We start from the raw sequence: 21,072 nt of genomic DNA on the forward strand, positions 1-21,072 counted from the left end.
CTTTGTTTCATCGCAGGCGGCCAGCAGGAAGAGAAGATATGCTACTTTGAAAATTAAATGGAAAACGCCCTTGTGACATAAAAAAATCATCAGTTCATCTCACAATTCAACAGATGGCGCTGTACATTTTTTTAATGCACGCTCATGAGTTTCTGATTGAAATCTACTTAATAAATGTGATCTCATGCCTTCATTCCGCGCACTTCACGGTAGCACGTAAAAACTTTAGTTAATTCCAAAATTTAACAGATGGTGCTGTACTGTACTTTTTTTTTTTTTTTTTTTTTTGTAACGCACTTACGAGTGCGCAATTAAATTACACGTGAAAAGTCGCAGGACGGCCTGCAGGAACTGATAATTCCCAGATTATCAGTTCCTGCAGTTTTTAATCCAGCCCATCTGCCACCAGTGACCAAGCTGAGTTCACATTTTTCCCCATTCTGGAGGATAATTGTGTGCATTGCAATGCTGCCACATGATTGGGTTGTCTGATTGGATAACTGCGAAATTGAGCATGCATGCAGGTGTTCCCAATAAAGCAGTCAGTGTGCTCGTACTTCATGTGTGTCCAATGCATTTTCTTTGACTTTCAAATCTGGTATCTCGGCTTGATCAATCAAAATGCAAAAAGTGTGTTTAGATGCATTTGTTCCAGCATTCGTAGTGCAACATCTGATCTTACTGATTAGGTTTACTGCTTTGATAAGATGATGTGCTTGTTAGTGAAGTCAGGCGCAGGGGTAAGTGCATTGAGAACCTGGAGCACACGATGTAGCACATAGCGATGGTTCTGCAGTGTTCCGGTGCTCTGTAGTAACTCCAGGCTTACAGACAGTAAAGTTTTCAAGCGGCACTTTCCTGTCTGCATGGGAAGATTCTCCGTCGTTTTCGGTCTCTGCATTAAAGGAGGTCTTTTTGTTCAAGCTGTAAAAAATTGGATTTTAGATTTCATCAGGACTTTAGACATGTTTGGTAGCGGAGTATCCTCTGCGTGGGTGTATGTGTGCTTGTGACCTCTGCTCTCTCAAGGTGTTTAACCGATTGTGCGTGTTTGTCTTTTTCTGTGCCATGGTCTGGACTTTTGTGGCATTACTGCGAGAGGAAGCAGTGTTTTTCGGGTCATTAGTGTCTAATACCCTGTTCAAGGTTGAACATTGAATTATTTCTTTTTCCGCATATGTTTTTTCAACATATGGTTTTTGCAGTCTTTTTTTCCCCCTGAAAGACCACCTGAGATGTTATTGAGTTAATCTGATTTGTAGTGGTTGTAGTGATGTCATCCATATAATCTACAGTCCTATGCCTACTTCAGTTCTGCATAGTTTTCTAATAGCGTTTGGTACTGAATAGACATTGGCACTGTTTGTAGGCCCTGCTGTTATGCTTCTAAAATTCTGTGTACTGTAAACTATTACCACTGTAGAATACACACATGCTCACACGCACGCGCACACACACAGTTTCATTGAGATTTTTGTGCAGTGGCCTTTGTGATTTCCCCTCCAGGGGAACGTCCTGCTTTCCACGCTGTATTACAACACGGGCTATTAAAGCAATGTGGGCCAGAATTCAGCTCATGGGTGCTCACAGACTGTATAAACATAGATTTGGTTAAAGTCTGTAGCAAAATGGCAATTTGCTTCTTATTAAGAAGTTACTGAGTTTAACATGAAAGCATGAATATTGAGATGCATGGAGCAAATTTTCCTTATTTTGCACCACCGGACCGGTGTACGGTGATGTTTCGCACTTTGTTGAAAACATGGTATCAACCACCATATAAACTAATTTGTTTATTCATTTTGTTCTCAATTGCTGCTGCATCCTGGTCAGCGTTACAGTGGATCCAGTGGAACTTATTCCAGGAACAACGGGCATAATGCCAGAATAGGTCTACTGCAGGGCACCATGCACACACTCATTTACACACTTTGTTTTTTTACCTGTGTGCAATTTAGAGTAGCCAATAAATATAACTGAAAGGTATGTTTGGAAGGTAAGAGGAAACCAAAGAACCTGGAGGAAACCCAGTACCTGAAGCTCATGATCAAAATCAGGCACCATACTTTATAGCTGTGAGCCAACAATGCTGCAGTATATATGACAAAAAGTCTGAGTCCCACTTCTACTTTATTGGAAAGGAGTCCATTTAGCAGCAAGAACTTTACTCATCATACTAAGTTCAACCAAAAAAGGTGTTAAGGCCAGGGCTCTGTGGAAACCTTCTGGGATTTTCCACCTTTTTTTACCTCTTATTGTGGTTTTTGGAAAAGCTTTGGCGTTCTTCGCTCCAATAAAGGGAAATCACAATGTAATGTAATTGTAATGGAGCAGCATTAGCTCAGTGGTTGAGACATTCGGAAGGTCCCAGGTTCAAACCCCAGCACCTCCATGTTGCCATTGTCGGGCTCTTGAGCAAGGCCATTAACCCTCAACTGCTCGGATGTGTAATGAGATAAAAATGTAAGTTGCCCTGGATAAGTGCGTCTGCCAAATGCTGTAAATGTAATGTAGAGCATAACATATTGTATGCTTCAAGTTTCCAGTTTACAATAATGCCATGGTCAGGTGTCCATAAAGTTTTGGCTGATATAGTGTACCTGCTGCACCACTCTGTTGCCAACTGTTTACATCATTTACTTGTTTATGAACCAACCAGTTGATCACAAGTGATGCATACCGTATCAGTGCTCCAGTCATTGTTCATCTCAGCCCTCCACTGTTGTCATAATTCAATTCAATTTAATTTTATTTGTATAGCGCTTTTAGCAATTTTCATTGCCGCAAAGCAGCTTTACACAATCAAAAGAATTATTTAAGTTTGTATGAAATGTGAATTTGTATGAATCAAAATGGTCAGTTTGTCCCTGGTGAGCAAGCCGAGGGCGACAGTGGCAAGGAAAAACTCCCTGAGATGGTAATAGGAAGAAACCTTGAGAGGAACCAGACTCAACAGGGAACCCATCCTCATTTGGGTGAAACAGAAAGCAGTAAATGAGCTGCATTTATACAGTGTGTTAGGTGGCAGGCAGTTCAGCTATAATAGCTGATGTTAATTAATGATGCTAATTCATAACCGATGTCCTGATCTTAATAGTCAGCTTGTACAGTGTGTGGGGTGCATTGCTTTAGGCGTTTCCCTTCTTATCCTGATGCTCTGGAATTGGGTCAATCTGGACTCATCAGAACACATGACATCTTTTCATTGACCCTGACCTTCACATGACCTTTTCCCACTGCTGTTTAGTCCCAGTCTTGAGTTCTCATCACATTGTGTGTGTATGAAAACGCTCTAACTTTCACTATTAAACATAGCTCTGGTTTTCACTGTTACCATGTAACTTCACTAAGCGTCTAAATGATCTCCATTCATCATTTATTTCCAACAACATTTCCAGTCATTTCAAATCTCCTCAGTTGTTTTCTTTGCTTGATGCAGCCAAATAATTTGACTCCTCTAAAGTAGTGACCTTTTTTGACACAATAGTAACTGTGTCATACATGATGTATATACTTGACACACACAATATATTACGTGTAATAATGTAATAATAAAGGATAATAACTATATAACTTATTAATAATTGATATAATGATATATAACCACATAATATATCTACATATTGTTGGTTAAAAAAATGTGAAATTCTTTATATCTTTTTTATTTTTTTACTTTTTTTTAATGGTTATTAGTGCTTTAATGCTTTAAAATGGAGTTTTTAAGCTATGAGGTGGATCTTCGTCGCATGTAGAAAAGGCACTTATCTAAATCTTTTATTTCACTCATATCCTACAGAGAAAGTGAGAGAGAGGTTAAGGACGGCCTCAGAAAACAGCGCACCCTTTTCCGAGTGTGCCGGTTAGGATGATTGAACAATGGCTGAGAGAGCATGCCCAGCTGTGTCAGGTTAAAATAAAACATCTGTCTGTTTCTTTTTTTACCTTTAGGCTCTCTGTAGTGAAGCTCTTAGTTGATTTATCTTCTTCCCTTTTGCTTGCTGCTGTACAGAATATCAACACATACTGTACTGTACTAAGACGACTTTCCTGAGCCAAGCTCATTGCATCACGTAATGTTTCAGAAGTACAGAGGTGAATTTAAATATTCCTTGCTTTTTTTTTTTTCCCCCATCACTCCAATGTTCGACCGCCCACGTTTTTGTGTTAAAGTACAATGTCTTTGAGGAGTAAATTCAAATAATGTATTAAACGTCAACATATTCGAGTCGAACTGCAATTTAGCACTAGACATCAGCGTTGTGTAAACTAGGATAAGCTTCTTGCGAAGCGGGACTTGATGGTTTGATATGTCTCGAATTGTAACCAGATGTTCGCCGTCTGCGTTGAGACGGGGCCGCTTGCACCACAAACCGTTGATGCAGAATTCCCGAAATTGGAAATGTCGGTAGGGGTTTGCCTAATTTCCCTTGCAGCTGATTAAATAATTGTTTATTTAATGTAAGAGGGGTCCGTGAATTGCCTAGGAAAATTTTTTTGATTTTGGCCTTGCGTATAAAACCTTGCTTTTTTAAAACCCTTATCTTTAGTTTTTGATCTTCTTTTTTTATTAATGTCAGCGCAAAGGTGCTCTCATAGTGATGAATCCTTTCTCATTGTCAGTGTTAGTGTTATGCATGTAATCATGCACTTCGGCTCACGTGAAAAGGCTAGGGAAGTATGAAATCCTGAAACTGTTCAGTTAAATTTAATATGTATAGCACTGTACAGTAAATAATGGCATTGTTGCAAAGTAGCTTTATAGAATTTAAACACAACAACAACAAAAAAAAATAAATAGATATAAATTAAGTAGAAAAATGTGTAAGGAAATGTGTATATATTATAATTAAAATCGGATATTAGAATCGGTGGATACAATGTCCACTTTCGCTCAGGTATAAAACTGTTCTTGGGAATTTCCGTCTGCATCTGATGAAATGATTATATTATTAAAAAGTCATAATTTCCATCTTCCAGGTCAATCTTGAAACTGTTTATCTGTTTTAACAGCGCTCGATCACTTCTACTGTAGGATTGGAGTGACGTGATTGATTTGTTAGAGAGAAGTGCGATGGCAGCCAACCAGCACTTTCACCTGGGAGCAGTAGAGAAACGTAGTCGAAGCCGGGAAACACGTACTTTAAGTAAACAGATGTAATTAGGTCCAGGCTCTAATTACTTCTGGTTCTTTTTATAAGGGCGAAATCAGTCCGGCTCCCCGGAGCACCTGAAGCAAGGCATTAATAATCAATCACGTCCCCCCCCCAAAAAAAATGCACCAGGTTCCACCCACAGAAAGCGCTCAAAAGCAGCAAGGCTGTTCATCAAGGCCTGCGACTCAAACACGGGGAGCCGGTTTGCTATTTGCCTGAATAAGTGTCTCTAACACCCACTCTGCCTTTTACAATCCAGGCGCTGCTCTGCTGCGTGTTAGAACATTACCCCTGAAAATCTACAACGTTGCCCGTAATTACTCCAAACACACATGATGGACGTTTTCAGCCTTGGCACAGGCAGGATGCTTTATAAAAGTGGTGAAGCACGAGCCAAGGTTTCTTGTAGTTACAGTAAGCCATGTGTTTTTCGATAGCGGGAGTCACGGCAGCGGCAGGAGGCTGTAGCATCTGGGATAATGCATGGCACCAGGGGAAGCCCGTGATGGATCCCATCCAGCAGGAACGACACGAGGAGAAGATGCAGTGCTGGACCGAAGTAGGTCAGGGAGGGAACAGAGGCCCAAAAAAAAAAAAAAAAGACAATACATCACCCTGCAGAGTGACCGACATGGCAGGCAAGAAAAATGGCCAAGCACTTAGAGGAAACAGAAAATACTTTTCTCCCCTTTCGAGCAGCTTTAGCCATCCAGGTGTTTTTTTTTTTTTCTTTTTCTTTGACCCGTCATATTTTATGAGATCAAATGAGAGAGGGATTGAATGGCAGCGTTGTCGAGATGATAATTGAAATGGACGTTTGGAATTATGAATTGTTTGACAGAAGACTAATTCCTTTCTTTTCATTTTTGAGAAAGTGTTGGCATGTAAGCTCTTACGCACAAGATCTTGCAATCCTTATTTCTCTGTTACAAACAGTATACACACACCTGCAAGGGCATGAAGTGTACTAAGAAATATAGAGCCTTTGTTAGGTGTCTATTTGTACACATAACTTATACAGGAGTAAAGCGAGCAGGTTGTTGAGTCGCCGCCAGACGGACATTTAAAAAAGTCCATATATTGATATTTAGTTAATAGCTGTGAGTTATGTCTGTGCCTGTTTTTTTTTTCTCATAACTCCACCGAGCTCAATATCAGCTAGAAGATGTAGTCAAATAAATTTTTAACCGTGTGTAAATTAGTGCAGTGTGCTCATTGAGCGAATTGCCGGGTTGCCAGGTGTGCTGGTTTTCCCCAACAGTGGTTTATATTTGCTCACATTTATTTCATCACAAGAAAAGTATTGTTAAAATATCTTCATGAAGATCAAAAACGGCACATGAACTCGATTAATACTCTTTAGACTCTTTGTTTCGATACATGAGTACGACCTTTATTTTTAAAGGTCGCATATTATTCCTTATACTTTTCCTTATACAAGTTAAAGTGTTTTTACACGTTAAACTTATTTTATTTCACTTCTCTTGTACAGTAAGTGCACCATTTCACTGTTTATGTTTATACATAAAGTAAGGGGAGGGGCTTTTCTTATGTGATGTCACAACAGAGAAAGAAATAAACTCTATTTGGCTTGTTTAAGCCTTAGACAGTGTGAAAAGGACAAAAAGCATGTTTTTTGTGTGTTATTTCATCTAAAAGGTGAATTTTGCATAACCCTTTAAGACTTATTTAAGTTTAGATTTAAACACTTGAATTTTGTTACAGAACGTGCAAATTTTTGCAACAGTCCCGAGCTTTTCAAAAACCTCTTTGATTTTAGCACTTCACATCATCTTTTAAAGCACACAGAGAGCGGTTAATAGGCGGCCTCGGGAGCAGCGCGCGTGACGAGCGACGGCTATAATTTCAGACTCCCCGCTAGCGTATTTTGCACTGGTGCGCGCATCAGGTAGCATTTTGCACTGATGTATGTCAATCTAGCGCCGAGTTCGGATCTGCTCTTAGTGTGTGATTTTTGTTTAGCCAGCCACTTTTGGGCCAGGATTGATCAGGATGAACATTACTCGTTTTTTTTTTTTTTTTTCGTTTTTTTTTTCTCGGGAGCCTTGACAAATGAACAGCAAAAGCAGTGAGACAAAAAAAAAAGGGGGCCTGTAGAGGTGTGGGTGTTGTGTGCTGAGCCTGAACGCATTAGCCACGTTCTCAGCAGCTGTGCTAATACTGTGCGGAGAGACCGGGCAGAGGCAACACGTGTGAGTGATTTGGCTGAGCAATCCAGAGGGCCAGAGACGGAGCTCTGCTGAGCTGATGACGGACACTCTGTTTGGCTTGTAACGCTAGAACAGGATAGGAAAGAATAAATCAATCAATCACGCAACGCCTGTCAGACCTAGTATATGGCCCTCTAAAAACCCCGGCGAGTTGGGAAAATATATACGTTCTCGCTTTAGGGTTACAAGAGAGCATCGGATCGGGCGTAAATTACCCGTAATTTGATTACTGCCGCTGTCGAGGGTTCGACGGTGTGGAGCGGCCGTTCTTCGCACAGGTGCACGCTGTAAGAATACCTGATCAAGTAATTGCTGTGAAAACAGTATTTCGTAAAATGTAAAATGGAAATATTATTATTATTATTATTATATAAAAAATTTACATTTGTTTTGCTGTGTGCGAGTGTCTAGCGACTTTTAAAGAACTGCTGACAAGTTGTTAATCCTGAGAACACGTACAGTACGTGAGTTATATACTGAAATATAAATGCAGCTTTATGGTTGAGACAAGAGTTTTAAAATAGCTTCTGGCCTGATGTATGAGCAGGGAGACTGAGCAGGAACGCGGCTTGGATGAAAAGCACTATTGTCGAAGTGGTTTTGCATTTGGTGATAGCTCACAAGAAGAAGAAGAAAAAAAAGCTTTATCCTATTAAATTATTTCTGTCATTTGGCGGCTTTATGGCCACATAGGCTAGCATCCTTCATTCACTCTCATTTCTTTTCGCTTTGCACGTATCTGTGATTAATGGCGGATGTCAACCCTTAGAGTGAGCAGGTATCAGCAAATGCGAGATCATAATTAGTTTAGCTGACGCGGGGCCCTCTGATAACGCTCGCATCTGGATGGAAAAATTGCCCTGTAGGGAACTGGCTTCTCCCCAAAACTTTTTTTTTACTGATACATTTCGAAACACCCGATGAATCAAGTGCCCTTTGCCTGCCAAGAAAGCTCTCCAGCCTCCGCGCCAAAATTATGTCTGCGGAAAGCTTTCCGTTCGGAACGTACTATCGGAGCACAATTAGGAGCATTGTATTTTTCTGGCAGGGGGAATATCGTCCCTGCGCAAGCCTTCTTGAAGGTAAATAAATCACACGCATTCTATACGAGTAAATGAGTTTTACAGGCTTTAAGCTGGATAATTCTTGTCTTGATGTCCCGGCTGACTCGCAAGATGTTCATGGGATTCGCTCCGAGGTCCTGTCACTGATAAGACCAGGAATCATCAGTCGAGTTGCGATGGATCCTTTCTCTTTAAGCATGTTGATGACAAAAAATAATTCCAGACAGATTCGGCTACATGGTGGGAGACTTTTTTTTTTTTTTTCATGCAGATGGACACGTTCCTCGTCATTCGCTGTAAAGACACTGGTGGAATTGAGAGCGCTTTTTTTGGGGCGACGCACCAGTCCAGAGTTTATTCTCTTCAGGGAATAAACTCTGTCTGGCTGAGGTTAGTGTTGTCACCGGTAACACGATGATAAAAATACGTCCAGAAATCATCAGAAGATTAGGATAAGTTCTGTCCATCACGCTATGTATTGACGTTCTGATTGGACAGCATGTCTCTCCCTATCAGGCCATCACACTTTGCTGCTGAAAGCCCCATGATTACACTCTCTCTCTCTCTCTCTCTCTCTCTCTCTCTGTCTCTTTCTCTCTCTCTTTGATTATCAATCACAGTGTCCCTCTTTAGCCTTTTTTTTTCTTTTTCCATCCTTCTATTCATCTTACTTTGTAGTCCACGGTCTCACTCACTCACTCTCTGTTCTATGATTTCAGAGACGGCGGGGATCAGGGGTCTTCTGTGCCAACTGTCTGACCACCAAGACTTCACTGTGGAGGAAAAATGCCAACGGAGGCTATGTGTGCAACGCGTGTGGCCTCTATCAGAAGCTCCACTCGGTAAGGAGGGGGGCAGGGGAGAATGTGGACTAAGAAAATATCCAGTCTGAGGGTGGGAAGGACATTTCACCAGCCCACCTACAAATTAAGGAGAAGGGGGGGAAAAAAATAAAAGGAAAATCCAGCTAAACAGAAAGATGCCAGTGCAGCCATTCCTCTTAGGCTCAGAGCTGAGCAGTCAGCACCCTTGTAACTTTCTCACCTCCTCAATCAGATAATAGCCCCTGGAAGCAGTCCTGTAGTCTGCACAAGCCTGGGTGTTTTTTCTTTTTTTTCCAAACTCGTTTATTTATTACATTCCTTATTATGCTAAAGTTCTGATTCCCAAAGTCAATAGAACAGAAAATTATATTATTTCGACTCAGTTTTGAATGGGTTTGTAGGCAGATCAGAGCGGTTTCCTATTCGATTTAGTCGCTGGTTATATGATTATTTCTGAAGAGCCTGGAGAGTCCCAGAAAACAATCTCCTCTTTATAAACACAGCTTCTCCGTACTGAATCGTGAAGAGACTTCACAATCGGATTCGGCTTATAGTCGAGCCTTCGCTCTCCGACTCGATCCGAATGAACCAAATGCGTGCGTTTTTATGGGCGTGAACCTGCGTCTGTCCGTCTCTTTCCACACTCGAGCCTTGCCCTGGAACCTTGAAGGTGTGCCTGGGCTTTGATACAGTGTCTGGATAAACATGACTGGTAAATAAATTCATCGACATGTGGGGAATCACACAGGTGAAACAGAACAGCCATTATGCCTGTGCCCAGAATCCGTTTGCTGGAATTTACTCTGCTTATACGTTTAAGAAGCTCTGAAACTCGGATAGTACCATCCTGAGCCAAAATACTTTATATATATATATATATATATATATATATATATATATATATATATATATATATATATATTCCCCCCCCCCCCCCTCTGTTAGTTCGAGAGGCATTTGATTTGGAAGGCTATCAGGCCAAGAGTCTGGGTGGCAGATGCCTTGCAACAGAGTGATGCCTAAATCGCTGTGGTCAGCTAGGGTGAGGTGGAAGCTCGAGCCATAAGGCGCTCTTTCAGAGGCCGTGCCACCAGGTGGTGCGAGTCTGCCCAGGGTCTGAAAGAGCCCGTCACAATGATTCATATCTTTCCATCCATCTACTGTAAGTGTTAGAAATTTGACCGGCATTATAAAATATGGTGAATAATTCAGTTATATAAAGTAGGCTACAACGTGCACCGACGTGCACCCATGCTGTTTTTTTCTTACCGTTTCATCTAAGGAATAGTCATTGAAAACAAAAAAAAAAAGGATCTAAGTGGAATTGAGTAAGCGCTGCATGGTCATGCGTATGAGTAGATTTGGGTGATTTCCAGACGGTACAAGCTGTGATTGCAGAAATGTGTTATTTTAAACGTGAACGTTAAGCAGTCTTGCCTTATTAATACCATCACCGCCGTGAAATACGTTTATGACGGCTCCACTGAATACGATTCGAATAACATGCTAGTGATTGGTGAAGCTGACATTTTAAACAGATCCACAATTCTTATTCTCCTCCTGCACTAAACCTCCGGTTCTCCATTGGCTGTCACCTTAAAATCCCTGAGCTCAGAGTGTAGCTATCTGGCATTCAAACAGGATCGGAAGAAAAATAATAATAAAAAAAAAGCATGATCCCCTAGATTAATCCTGTTTCTCGCCCAAGCTGCTGGTAGCCTTTAAAATGTGATTAAACAAACCAAAGCAATGTGTTCATCTGATGTGTGAGGCAGTTAAATAATGAATTACAACGACGCCTTTGTTTACCACATCGTTATAGCACAAATCCAGAGCGAGAGATGTTATTCGAAATATATACAGGACTGCACAAAATTCTGTATTATCCTCAGTGAATAATGTTATATACAATATGTCTGGAAAGCTATTTATTATTTTTAAACATACCTTAAAATTGATAAACAAATAACATTTATAGAAGAGTATTTGCTTGCTTTTAGAAAAAGGAACGTCTTACATGGCGGATTTGTTTTTATTTGGAAACAAAAGCCTAATGTAGCCTCCTGTGGAGCGAGTGTGACAAAATAATTATAAAAACTCTGCCCTATTTTCTTAAGCGCACTCAGTAAAACCTACCAGCTGTTTTACTCACAGTAGTGCAAACATAGTGGTGCCCAACACTGACCCTGGAGGAACACCTGCCCCCACACTTTAATGTTTCCTCTCCTCCCAGCACACCTGAACTAATCAGATCAAAATGAACAGCCGTTTTTGAATAGAAGTTGGGGTGATGGAGCAGGGAAAACACTAAAATGTGAAACGCAGGTGTTCCTCCAGAACCAGCATTGGTAACCAGTGTTATACAGTAAGTAAAATAGCTAAGGGTTCTACTGAGTGTGATTCCAAACAAAGAGTTTTCACACCAAATATCGACTGTGTTTGTTGTATTACACCTTAGTGCTTTAGTCTTCATAGAAGTTTTTTTTATGTGGAAAAGTTTTTAAAGGCATCTTTGTTTACGGCATGTGTTTGTTTTTTTTGGTTTGTTTTTTTTTGTACGTGTCCAAGACTTTTTTGCAGTAAAAGTAAAAAAGTAAGTACATAAAACTAGCTGTTAGGTTTTACTGAGTGTCCTGGAGAATGAGTTCTTCTGGAAACTTTGTCACACTTTCTATTTTTCTGCAGAACCCAGGAGCCTACATTAGGTGGTGATTATTATTATTATTATTATTATTATTATTATTATTATTTTATTTAATTTTTTTAATCTAAAAAAAAAAAATTTGCTTTCTTTTCAGGCATGCAAATATTCTTCTGTAATGTTAATTATTTACCAATTTTATGGTATGTTTGGAAGTAGCTCATGGTTTTCCTGTGATGATTGACATATAGAACATATATAATGAAATGTGTACAAAACATAATGTATATAACAAAATTTGTACCATGCATAATACGGGAAGACTTTCAGACAGTGTGATATAATCATCTGCACTGTATGTTTACATAAACCTTGTAATTGTCAAACAAGACAAAAATGTTTCAGAATTGAAATCCCGACACAAACCGGCATTCTGAGGGTTGAAAAAAATTAAAATGTAATTAACAAAAGTTCTACAAATCATTGATTGTAAGTGCTACATCTTTATGTCTCTATGTATATTGATATTTATGTCTCTGTGTATATTGACCTGCTACAAATAATCCGTTGTTTTGTTAAAGTAATTGACTGAAATAGTGGTTATACTGTAGATACTCAGTCTAGTCATGTCAGCTCAAGGGTTTTTTTTTTTTTTTCCCCACTCCCTCTGAATGTTTTTCCCTGCAGTGCTGTTTGCACTGGACCATCACATCGTTATATATCACACTCCATCACACTCCATAAGCAAAATGGACAAAGCATTATCAGTGCACCAGGTCCCACCTGAGCCATGTTCGATTTTAAGGTTAGACAGGAAGAGAATTTTAACAGACAGGCCCCTTTTTGTGTCTAATCACAATTTTTATTTTTATTTTTTATCTCTCATTAATCAGCTCGATGTCTGTTTATCAATGTTTGAACACCAGCACTCTGATGCCGTCTTACAGTGGCATTCTAGCAGCATTTTTTATTTTTTATTCTTTTTGTACATAAGTCATTTCATAATATCACCTCATAAACCCGTGCTGTCATGGGCTCTAAATGGCGGTCCTTGTGCCAGAACACATTGCTACAATAAATGTCTTTCAGATTTTATCTTCTAATAATAGGACTCAACATGTGCACTGGGTATGGCCCGAGTAACCGGCCAATATAAAACTCTGTGAGAAGCCTCTGTTTCATTTGTCACGCAAGATTCATCGACATGGCACTTTTATTACGTGGGACAGACCTGAAGTGTGAAATATTACCTGAAAGTTCCACGTCACTTAAAAAAAAAAAAAAAAAAAGTATTAATAAAAAGAGGATAAATTTGAAAGCTAAAAAAATAATAGACACTTTTGGAATAGTTTTGCTTGTGCACTTCAAATTCCATTCCAAAGACTGACCTCACACACACACAGTGCCCATGTTTATCCTCCACACTTCCCACTGAAAGCTTTAAACACGGAGGAGCCTGAGGAACAACGATAGGTTTCTGAAATGCAGAAAGCAGCCACATGCGGGAGGACGACTGAGAAAGCATTGCAAAGAGCGGAGCTCGGGGGGCGCTCGAGGTTGCAGAGGCTTGGTTTCACTTTCTGTCAGCAAAGTTAAGCGCTGTCATCCGCTGCCTCGGGGCAAACACACAGCAGTTAGAGAAGCTTACATTTCCGTGAACTTCTGGGGCGTCACGAGAATATGTGAAAGTACAAGAGCGGCCCTCAAGAAATCCGTCAGCACTGTGACCGCTGTACTTGGCCCTGAAACACATCAATGATCAGATCTTTTTTTTTTTTTTGCATTGCTTTCTGCATTGCATTTACATTATGAATTGCATTTCCCATAATTTACACGTATTTATTTAGGGTGAAGTCAGGAAAATTGGGCCATCAGCCTAAAATAGGCCGGATAGTTGTTGAATTGTCATATCTCTTTAAATTTTAATAGGCAGTGACTGTTAACAGATTTAAATTGTTGCCGAAACAGCATGTATGTTGTGTTGTGTTTCAATTGATTTGATTGGTCTGTGGTTTCATTATTTGCTTTTACAGTATGTGCATTGGTATTTTTATGGTTCTTTAAAAAAAGAAAAAAAGGGTTTGCTGTAAAAATCTCACAATCTACAATCTAATTTCACCCTATTTCTTTTTTTGATTGATAGATTGATTGATTGGCTGATTGATTGGCTGAAATGTGATGTCTATGTACATTTTGGCCTAGCTCGTTAGATTAAAACATCAGTCCCGTCAAATATCACATTCTCCAACGGATCGTGTATTACGGATCTGTAACGTGGAACGTATACAGAAGCACTTCTTCATTAATCAATCAATTCATTTCTTTATTTATTCATTCATCTTTAGTAACCACATTATCTGGCGCAGGGTCGCGGTGGATCCTATCCAAGGAGCAACAGAAAAGCACTCAATATTCAATACGTTTTTAATAAAATCAGTAGCTGGGGTTTTTTTCATAATGCTGTAAGCTAAACTATAATTTAAAATTTTGTTGTTGAAATCTCTTACAATGGGAATAACAGAGACGAACGCAATTTTTGTTAAATTAAAGGAAACCTACAGACTACAAGAGATGGTAAGAGACAGCCAGAGGCACAGTATGAGCCGTGTGTAATACAGTACTGTATGTGCTTACTTGTGCACCGAGGGCCAGAACTGGTCCGGCAGTAGAGGGCACTCTTTCTTTTTGTCTAACTTGACATAAAGACATTACAGCCTGATGTCGTCCAGTGCACGTTAACATCAAGCGAACCTAACTCAAACCATCACTCCATATAGTACTGTATGTGTCTAATTATTTCTAAATTTCTAAAAACATTTGAGTTGATTTAAATGGAACTGTGTTTCTAATTAAATCGCCTTTTTTTTGGAATAAAGGATACGGCCGGATCCTCACCCACTCAACCGTTAACCTTTTGTGTTCATCCTGATTTTACTTTTTCGTCCGTGGAATGCTGTGCAGTATCGATGAACCACGGTGCAATAATAGCAGCCCGGCTCCGTTTTACTGTAGTTTTGAAGTTCCCTGTAGTACTGACTCTTACACGGCCACCGGATGACCCAGAGAGGGAAAATCAGAACACTTTTATTTGCGTGCTAGTGCTATACAGTATTCTTTCTCCTCAGCCCTGGAGGGGGAAAAGAAAAATGAAGTGAAATGGGCTTCACCTTCATCTTTCGCCTCTACCCTCTCAATTTGATGTGGCTCCCAGTGGCTTGTGGGAGGATTTGTATAGAGAAAAAAACGACATGGAAAAAAAGAAAAAAGTGTCTCTAGCATAAGGGTGGAACCTGATATCAGATGTGACACCTGACTGAAGTTTTCCGGCTTACATTCTAGAGCCAAAAGCCATTTTTATGCAATTTTAGGGCAGATGAATAGGTAGCAGCACAAGTTATGACACTGTGGACATGGTGATTAATGGAGGCTCATACGGTTTGTTTTAAATCTGCCATAGTCTCCGCCGCATCCACTATGCTTTCTTTCGTAGCCGTCTGTTCATATGTTGCATATGGCCTGAACGACAATGCATAGGTTCGTGTGCAATTTTTGTTTTATTGGTGCAAGAGGTAATAAAGTAAAAGTGTCTGTATGAGCTAACCATGTACATCTCTGGAGCGCTAACAGAATAATACCATAGTAATTAATAGTCATTTGATGAGCAATTATTATTCTAACCAACCCAATTACTGTAGTGTGACTTCAGACTCCTGGAAGAGATGAATCGTTGCAGGGAAATTTCATTTATGGTAGTCCGGATATCTGCAAGCCGGGCTTCTCTGCTCTGCACACAGGGTTGTCTGAGCATGCACGCTGCACACACCACTGCTTAATTGAATTCTCGTTGTGGGATCCCAGTAGGAATAGAGAATTGTTTTATGTTCAGCAAAGGATATAGCTTTATGATCATTCAACTGTAATTTTAAGGCAATTTTATATAAAGATTCAACTGCCACGATGCCAAGACTGCTAATGACCTCCGTGCCTCAGCCTCGTATACCGAGGCCGATAATTGAATGATTTAAATTACAAGCATTGAAAAATCAAGCCTTGTCTTGCGAATAATAGAATAATGATTATCCTTGAGGAATATCGAGCCATAATTTATCCTTTCCTCTTTCCCTACTGTATCTTTCAGACTCCCAGGCCTTTGAACATCATCAAGCAGAACAACGGCGAGCAGATCATCCGCCGGCGCACACGGAAACGCCTGAACCCTGACAGCGTGGCATCAGAGCAGGCAAGCTCCAAGCAGCAGCGCGTCAGCTCTGAGGATCGGCTCAACGGCAGCCCATTGGAGCGCAGGTCTGATGAGCGCAGGTCTGACGAGCCTGGAGCTGAGCCCCACGCCCAGCCGGGCAAGGGCCAGCCGAGCCCACGCTCCACCCACGCCTTCCTACTTAGTCAGACGCTGGAGATCCACAAGCGCATGCCACCTCTACATGCTCACAAGAGCCCTGGTGACAGCACAGGGCCAGAGGGCAACGGGCCAAGTATGGGCACGCAGGCCACTTCTGAAAGGGGCAGTCCCATAGAGAAATACCTACGTCCATCAAAGCAGGCCAGCTACTCACCACCAGGCAGCCCCATCGAGAAGTACCAGTACCCTGTCTTCAGTCTACCGATTGTCCACAGCGAGCTCCAGAACGAGGCCGACTGGCTTCGCTTTTGGACCAAATACAAGATGGCCGTGCCAGGAAACCCAGGCCATTACCTTGGCCTACCCAACCCGTGCCAAAGCTTTGTGCCTTACCCCACCTTCAGCCTGCCCCCTCACTTCCCACCACCTCCGCCTTCTGGACCCGAGAGCGACACGCCTCTTGACCTGGCCATCAAGCATCATTCCAAACCCAGTTCCCTGCCCAACGGTGCCGCCATGCCCAAGGAAAAGGTCCCGTTGGAAAAACGGGCATCTCCGTTAGCAAACAGAGACAGTGAGGCCAAAGAGGACGATGGCGCCGTCCAACAGCCCATCAAATCAGAAAGGATTGATCAGGGCACCCAGGACGAGCTGTGCAGCAAATGTGCTCACTGTGGCATCGTGTTTCTAGATGAAGTTATGTATGCCCTACATATGAGCTGCCATGGCGATGGCGGACCCTTCCAGTGCAGCATCTGCCTACATGCCTGCGCTGATAAGTATGACTTCACCACCCACATCCAACGAGGGCTTCACCGCCCTGCCCCTGACCCAAATGTTAAGGTTGTGGATGAATGAAGCACATTTAGAGCATTATGGAAGGAAGCTAATAAGAGACTCAGCAGAAGAGAAAAAAAACATTGTACGCTTGAATGTGTATCAATTTTCTTTTCTTTTTTTTTTTTTATAAAATTGTGCCAAGATGCCTCCTGGCACCTCAGCAACCAATTTAAGGGCCATCGATGGACAGCATTTCTACTCAGACTCATGGTGACAGACTCTTGGCTGTTTTTTTTTTTTTGTTTTTTTTTAAAGAAATGCCTTTAAGAAAAATGGTACAAGTAGGTTATAAATTTAGATTTTTTTTCTTTTATATTTCTTTTAACCCAGACTCTTCATTTTGACAAAACAGTTCAGTAAGCTGGGTAAAACTACTCAAACTGAATTCTGTTTATTGTATCAGGGCTGTTCCCAGCCTCCTGGAAAGTTCTCTCACCTGGTTTTGAACATAGTGGGGATGTGGGACTCTGTGTGGCAAAAAAAAAAAAAAAAAAAACAATGTGCAAACATGCCAGTCCTTTGTCACTATGGCAACACCATAAGTGAGTTTCATCCTCAAAACAAACATCCTCAGGGAATGTATATGGTTGAAATGAATGATACATTAGTTTAGGCCTTTCTCTTTCTCTGGTTAACAATATACTAAATATCTTACGGTTTAATGTTGCTTTTCATAATGTATATTTTCCCTGCTCGAGAAGTAGTCTTGGATTTACTGTTGTTACATAATTCCATCGAGACATGTTAGCTGCTGCCTTGGTTGCTGAGATTGTAACCGGTCACTCCAGAAATTTGGGAAGGAATTAAAAAAATAATAAAAATACAAACAAACAAAAAAAAAAAAAAGATATTTTTTCTAAGATGATAATAGGAATAATCATATTACCAGTGCCTAATAAAGTATTTTCTACCTGATATGTTGATATGCAACATTGAACTTGCATCTGAATAAGGGCCTTGAGCTTGGCTCTGAAAAAGTTTACATTTGCAAATGTAGCAAACAAGGTAATGAAGCAAACACCTGCTATTTTTTTTTTATTATTTTACATAAAATGGAAAGATACGATCATCCATACTTTTTTTTTCTTCATATTTTTACTTTTTTTTTTTTTTTTTTAAACGGTGGACATTAAGCAAAAGTTTATGTTTAGCCACCAAAGGCACTATCCATTCCAAGCGTAGTCCTTTATGACTTTGTTCATCCATCTTATTTGTGTTTTTATGCTTTATAGTTAAGTAGCTTGTTCTAATGGACTTGCATTTCCTTGTATTTGTCTATCGGCATTGAACAAGGGAAGCTAATAAAACTCAAAAGGCTTTATGTGCTAATTTTGGTGTCTTAGAGCTTTGGAGGAAAAGCACCTCACCCCTTTACCGCCCTCTTACTCCACAACCTGCCTGGTCTTTTTTTTTTTTTTTTTTTTTTTTTTAAACCAGCATGGATTTGTCTATAATCCATTTCTATTTGGAGCGTCAGCGTTGTGTTCTGATCGTTCATAGGAAACGGACATGAAAATCATTGTTAATGTTTAGTAACTGCAGGTGTTTTCGGTGCCTTCTGATGAACCTTTTCGTAGAGAGGTATAACACTGATCTGCTGTTTTTTTTTGTTTGTTTGTTTTTTCTCATCAAAACTACACTTTAAATCGTAACTCCCTTCACGAATCCGCATCGCTTCTCCTATGGAATAAATAACTAAGAACTGTGGCTTATTATTAAATGATTTGCCCTAAAAGTTTCTTGATTATGCATTTTTTTTTTTTAAATCTCCAACGCTCAACAACTTTAATTTATTAGGAGAGCACGCATCTCACTTTTCCACTTGTTAACGGAGTTCATTCTTACACTCTTTTGTTTGGTGTAACACCGGTCATCACGTCAGCCCTTGTGTTTGCGCTCTGTTGTGTTTCACTGTATGTTTCTCATACCCGTAGTCCCTTTTATCAGCCACGGACTCGGCAAGCTGGGTCTCGTCTGGCTGCACACGGACATTATTTATATGAAATGGGGATGAGAAAGAGAGAGACGCCCTGAATGTCTCGAGGACGTCTCTACGTTTCACAGATCCTTACATATATAGCCTTACGATGCTGCTTAACTGCAAACGCCTCTTGGAATTTATTAAAAAAAAATAAAAAAAGTGTCGCTTTTTGTTGGAGCATTTATACAGTTGGGTATTACAAAGATCTTTTTTTCTGCAAAACTTTCAATTTGTAATGTTAATGCTTGCACTTCAGTTATACTTTTTTTTTGGGCCAAGGAAGAAATGTGTTTTATTAGCATGCTATTACTATGAACAGGTACTGCATTGTAATAAGCAAACAAGATTGTGCCTTTTTTTTTTTTTTTTTTGAAGGCCTTGTATAAGGCTTTACCAACATTGAAACACACAGGAGTATTTGTTTATGCCTGGAAGCCTGTTTGGCCCTCGTCAAGGCAGAAGGCAAGACTATGTAAATGTTTTAACTGTTATTTTTAGAACATTATTGTTTTTACACTTTTGCTGCATTTAAAGTGCATAGATGATGGTCTAGAATTTCTTTTTGTTTTGTTTTTTTCCTTCAACTGCCACCTTAACATTTTTTGTGTTGTAGGTTTTACATGCAAAATGATTCAAAAAAGATGGCAAAGATGTCTGTTACATCTAAACTTGAATAATGATGCTGATAATAATATTGATAATAATAATAATAATAATAATGAGAATAATAATAATTAATAAAGTAATAACGAAAGATTTTGGCAAATTGTGAATTTTTTTCACGTTGTGTGTGTGTGTCGTTTTCAATGCACTTTGAAATTAACACTTTGCACATTAGTACAGTGTAGCTCCAGGGTTCTGCTTGTGTCTATATAATATACTATATATTGTGTATATGTATATATATCTATATACTGTGTGTATATATATATATATATATATATACTGTATATATATATATATATATATATATACTGTATATATATATATATATATATATACTGTATATATATATATATATATATATACTGTATATACAGTATATATATATATACTGTATATACAGTATATATATATATATATACTGTATATACAGTATATATATATATATATATACTGTATATACAGTATATATATATATATATATATATATATACACACAGTATATAGATATATATATATATATATATATATACTGTATATACAGTGTATATATATATATATATATATATATATATATATAAAATGTGTTTATATATTACTGCCACACCTGTTTCAATCAAGAAATCACTTAAATAGGAGCTACCTGACACAGAGAAGTAGACCAAAAGCACCTCAAAAGCTAGACATCATGCCAAGATCCAAAGAAATTCAGGAACAAATGAGAACAAAAGTAATTGAGATCTATCAGTCTGGTAAAGGTTATAAAGCCATTTCTAAAGCTTTGGGACTCCAGCAAACCACAGTGAGAGCCATTATCCACAAATGGCAAAAACATGGAACAGTGGTGAACCTTCCCAGGATTGGCCGACCGACCAAAATTACCCCAAGAGCGCAGAGACAACTCATCCGAGAGGCCACAAAAGACCCCAGGACAACATCTAAAGAACTGCAGGCCTCACTTGCCTCAATTAAGGTCAGTGTTCACGACTCCACCATAAGAAAGAGACTGGGCAAAAACGGCCTGCATGGCAGATTTCCAAGGCGCAAACCACTTTTAAGCAAAAGAACATTAAGGCTCGTCTCAATTTTGCTAAAAAACATCTCAATGATTGCCAAGACTTTTGGGAAAATACCTTGTGGACCGACGAGACAAAAGTTGAACTTTTTGGAAGGTGCGTGTCCCGTTATATCTGGCGTAAAAGTAACACAGCATTTCAGAAAAAGAACATCATACCAACAGTAAAATATGGTGGTGGTAGTGTGATGGTCTGGGGTTGTTTTGCTGCTTCAGGACCTGGAAGGCTTGCTGTGATAG

The 21,072-nt window shown here is 39.6% G+C and overlaps 1 protein-coding gene across 3 annotated transcripts in view; it reads left to right on the forward strand.

Annotated features, from left to right (window-relative positions):
- The window catches only part of trps1 (trichorhinophalangeal syndrome I), a 117,331-nt gene extending 97,495 nt beyond the window's left edge, over positions 1-19,836 (forward strand). For all 3 annotated transcript variants that reach the window (XM_053492368.1, XM_053492369.1, XM_053492367.1), the window contains 2 exons: positions 9,168-9,290; positions 16,052-19,836. In XM_053492368.1, the coding sequence (XP_053348343.1) occupies positions 9,168-9,290; positions 16,052-17,131 (1,203 nt within the window). In that variant the 3' untranslated portion in view covers positions 17,132-19,836. The remainder of the gene's footprint in view (positions 1-9,167; positions 9,291-16,051) is intronic.
- The last annotated feature ends 1,236 nt before the right edge of the window (positions 19,837-21,072 follow it).

This window comes from Clarias gariepinus, chromosome 3 (assembly GCF_024256425.1).
Source record: "Clarias gariepinus isolate MV-2021 ecotype Netherlands chromosome 3, CGAR_prim_01v2, whole genome shotgun sequence".
NCBI lineage: Eukaryota > Metazoa > Chordata > Actinopteri > Siluriformes > Clariidae > Clarias > Clarias gariepinus.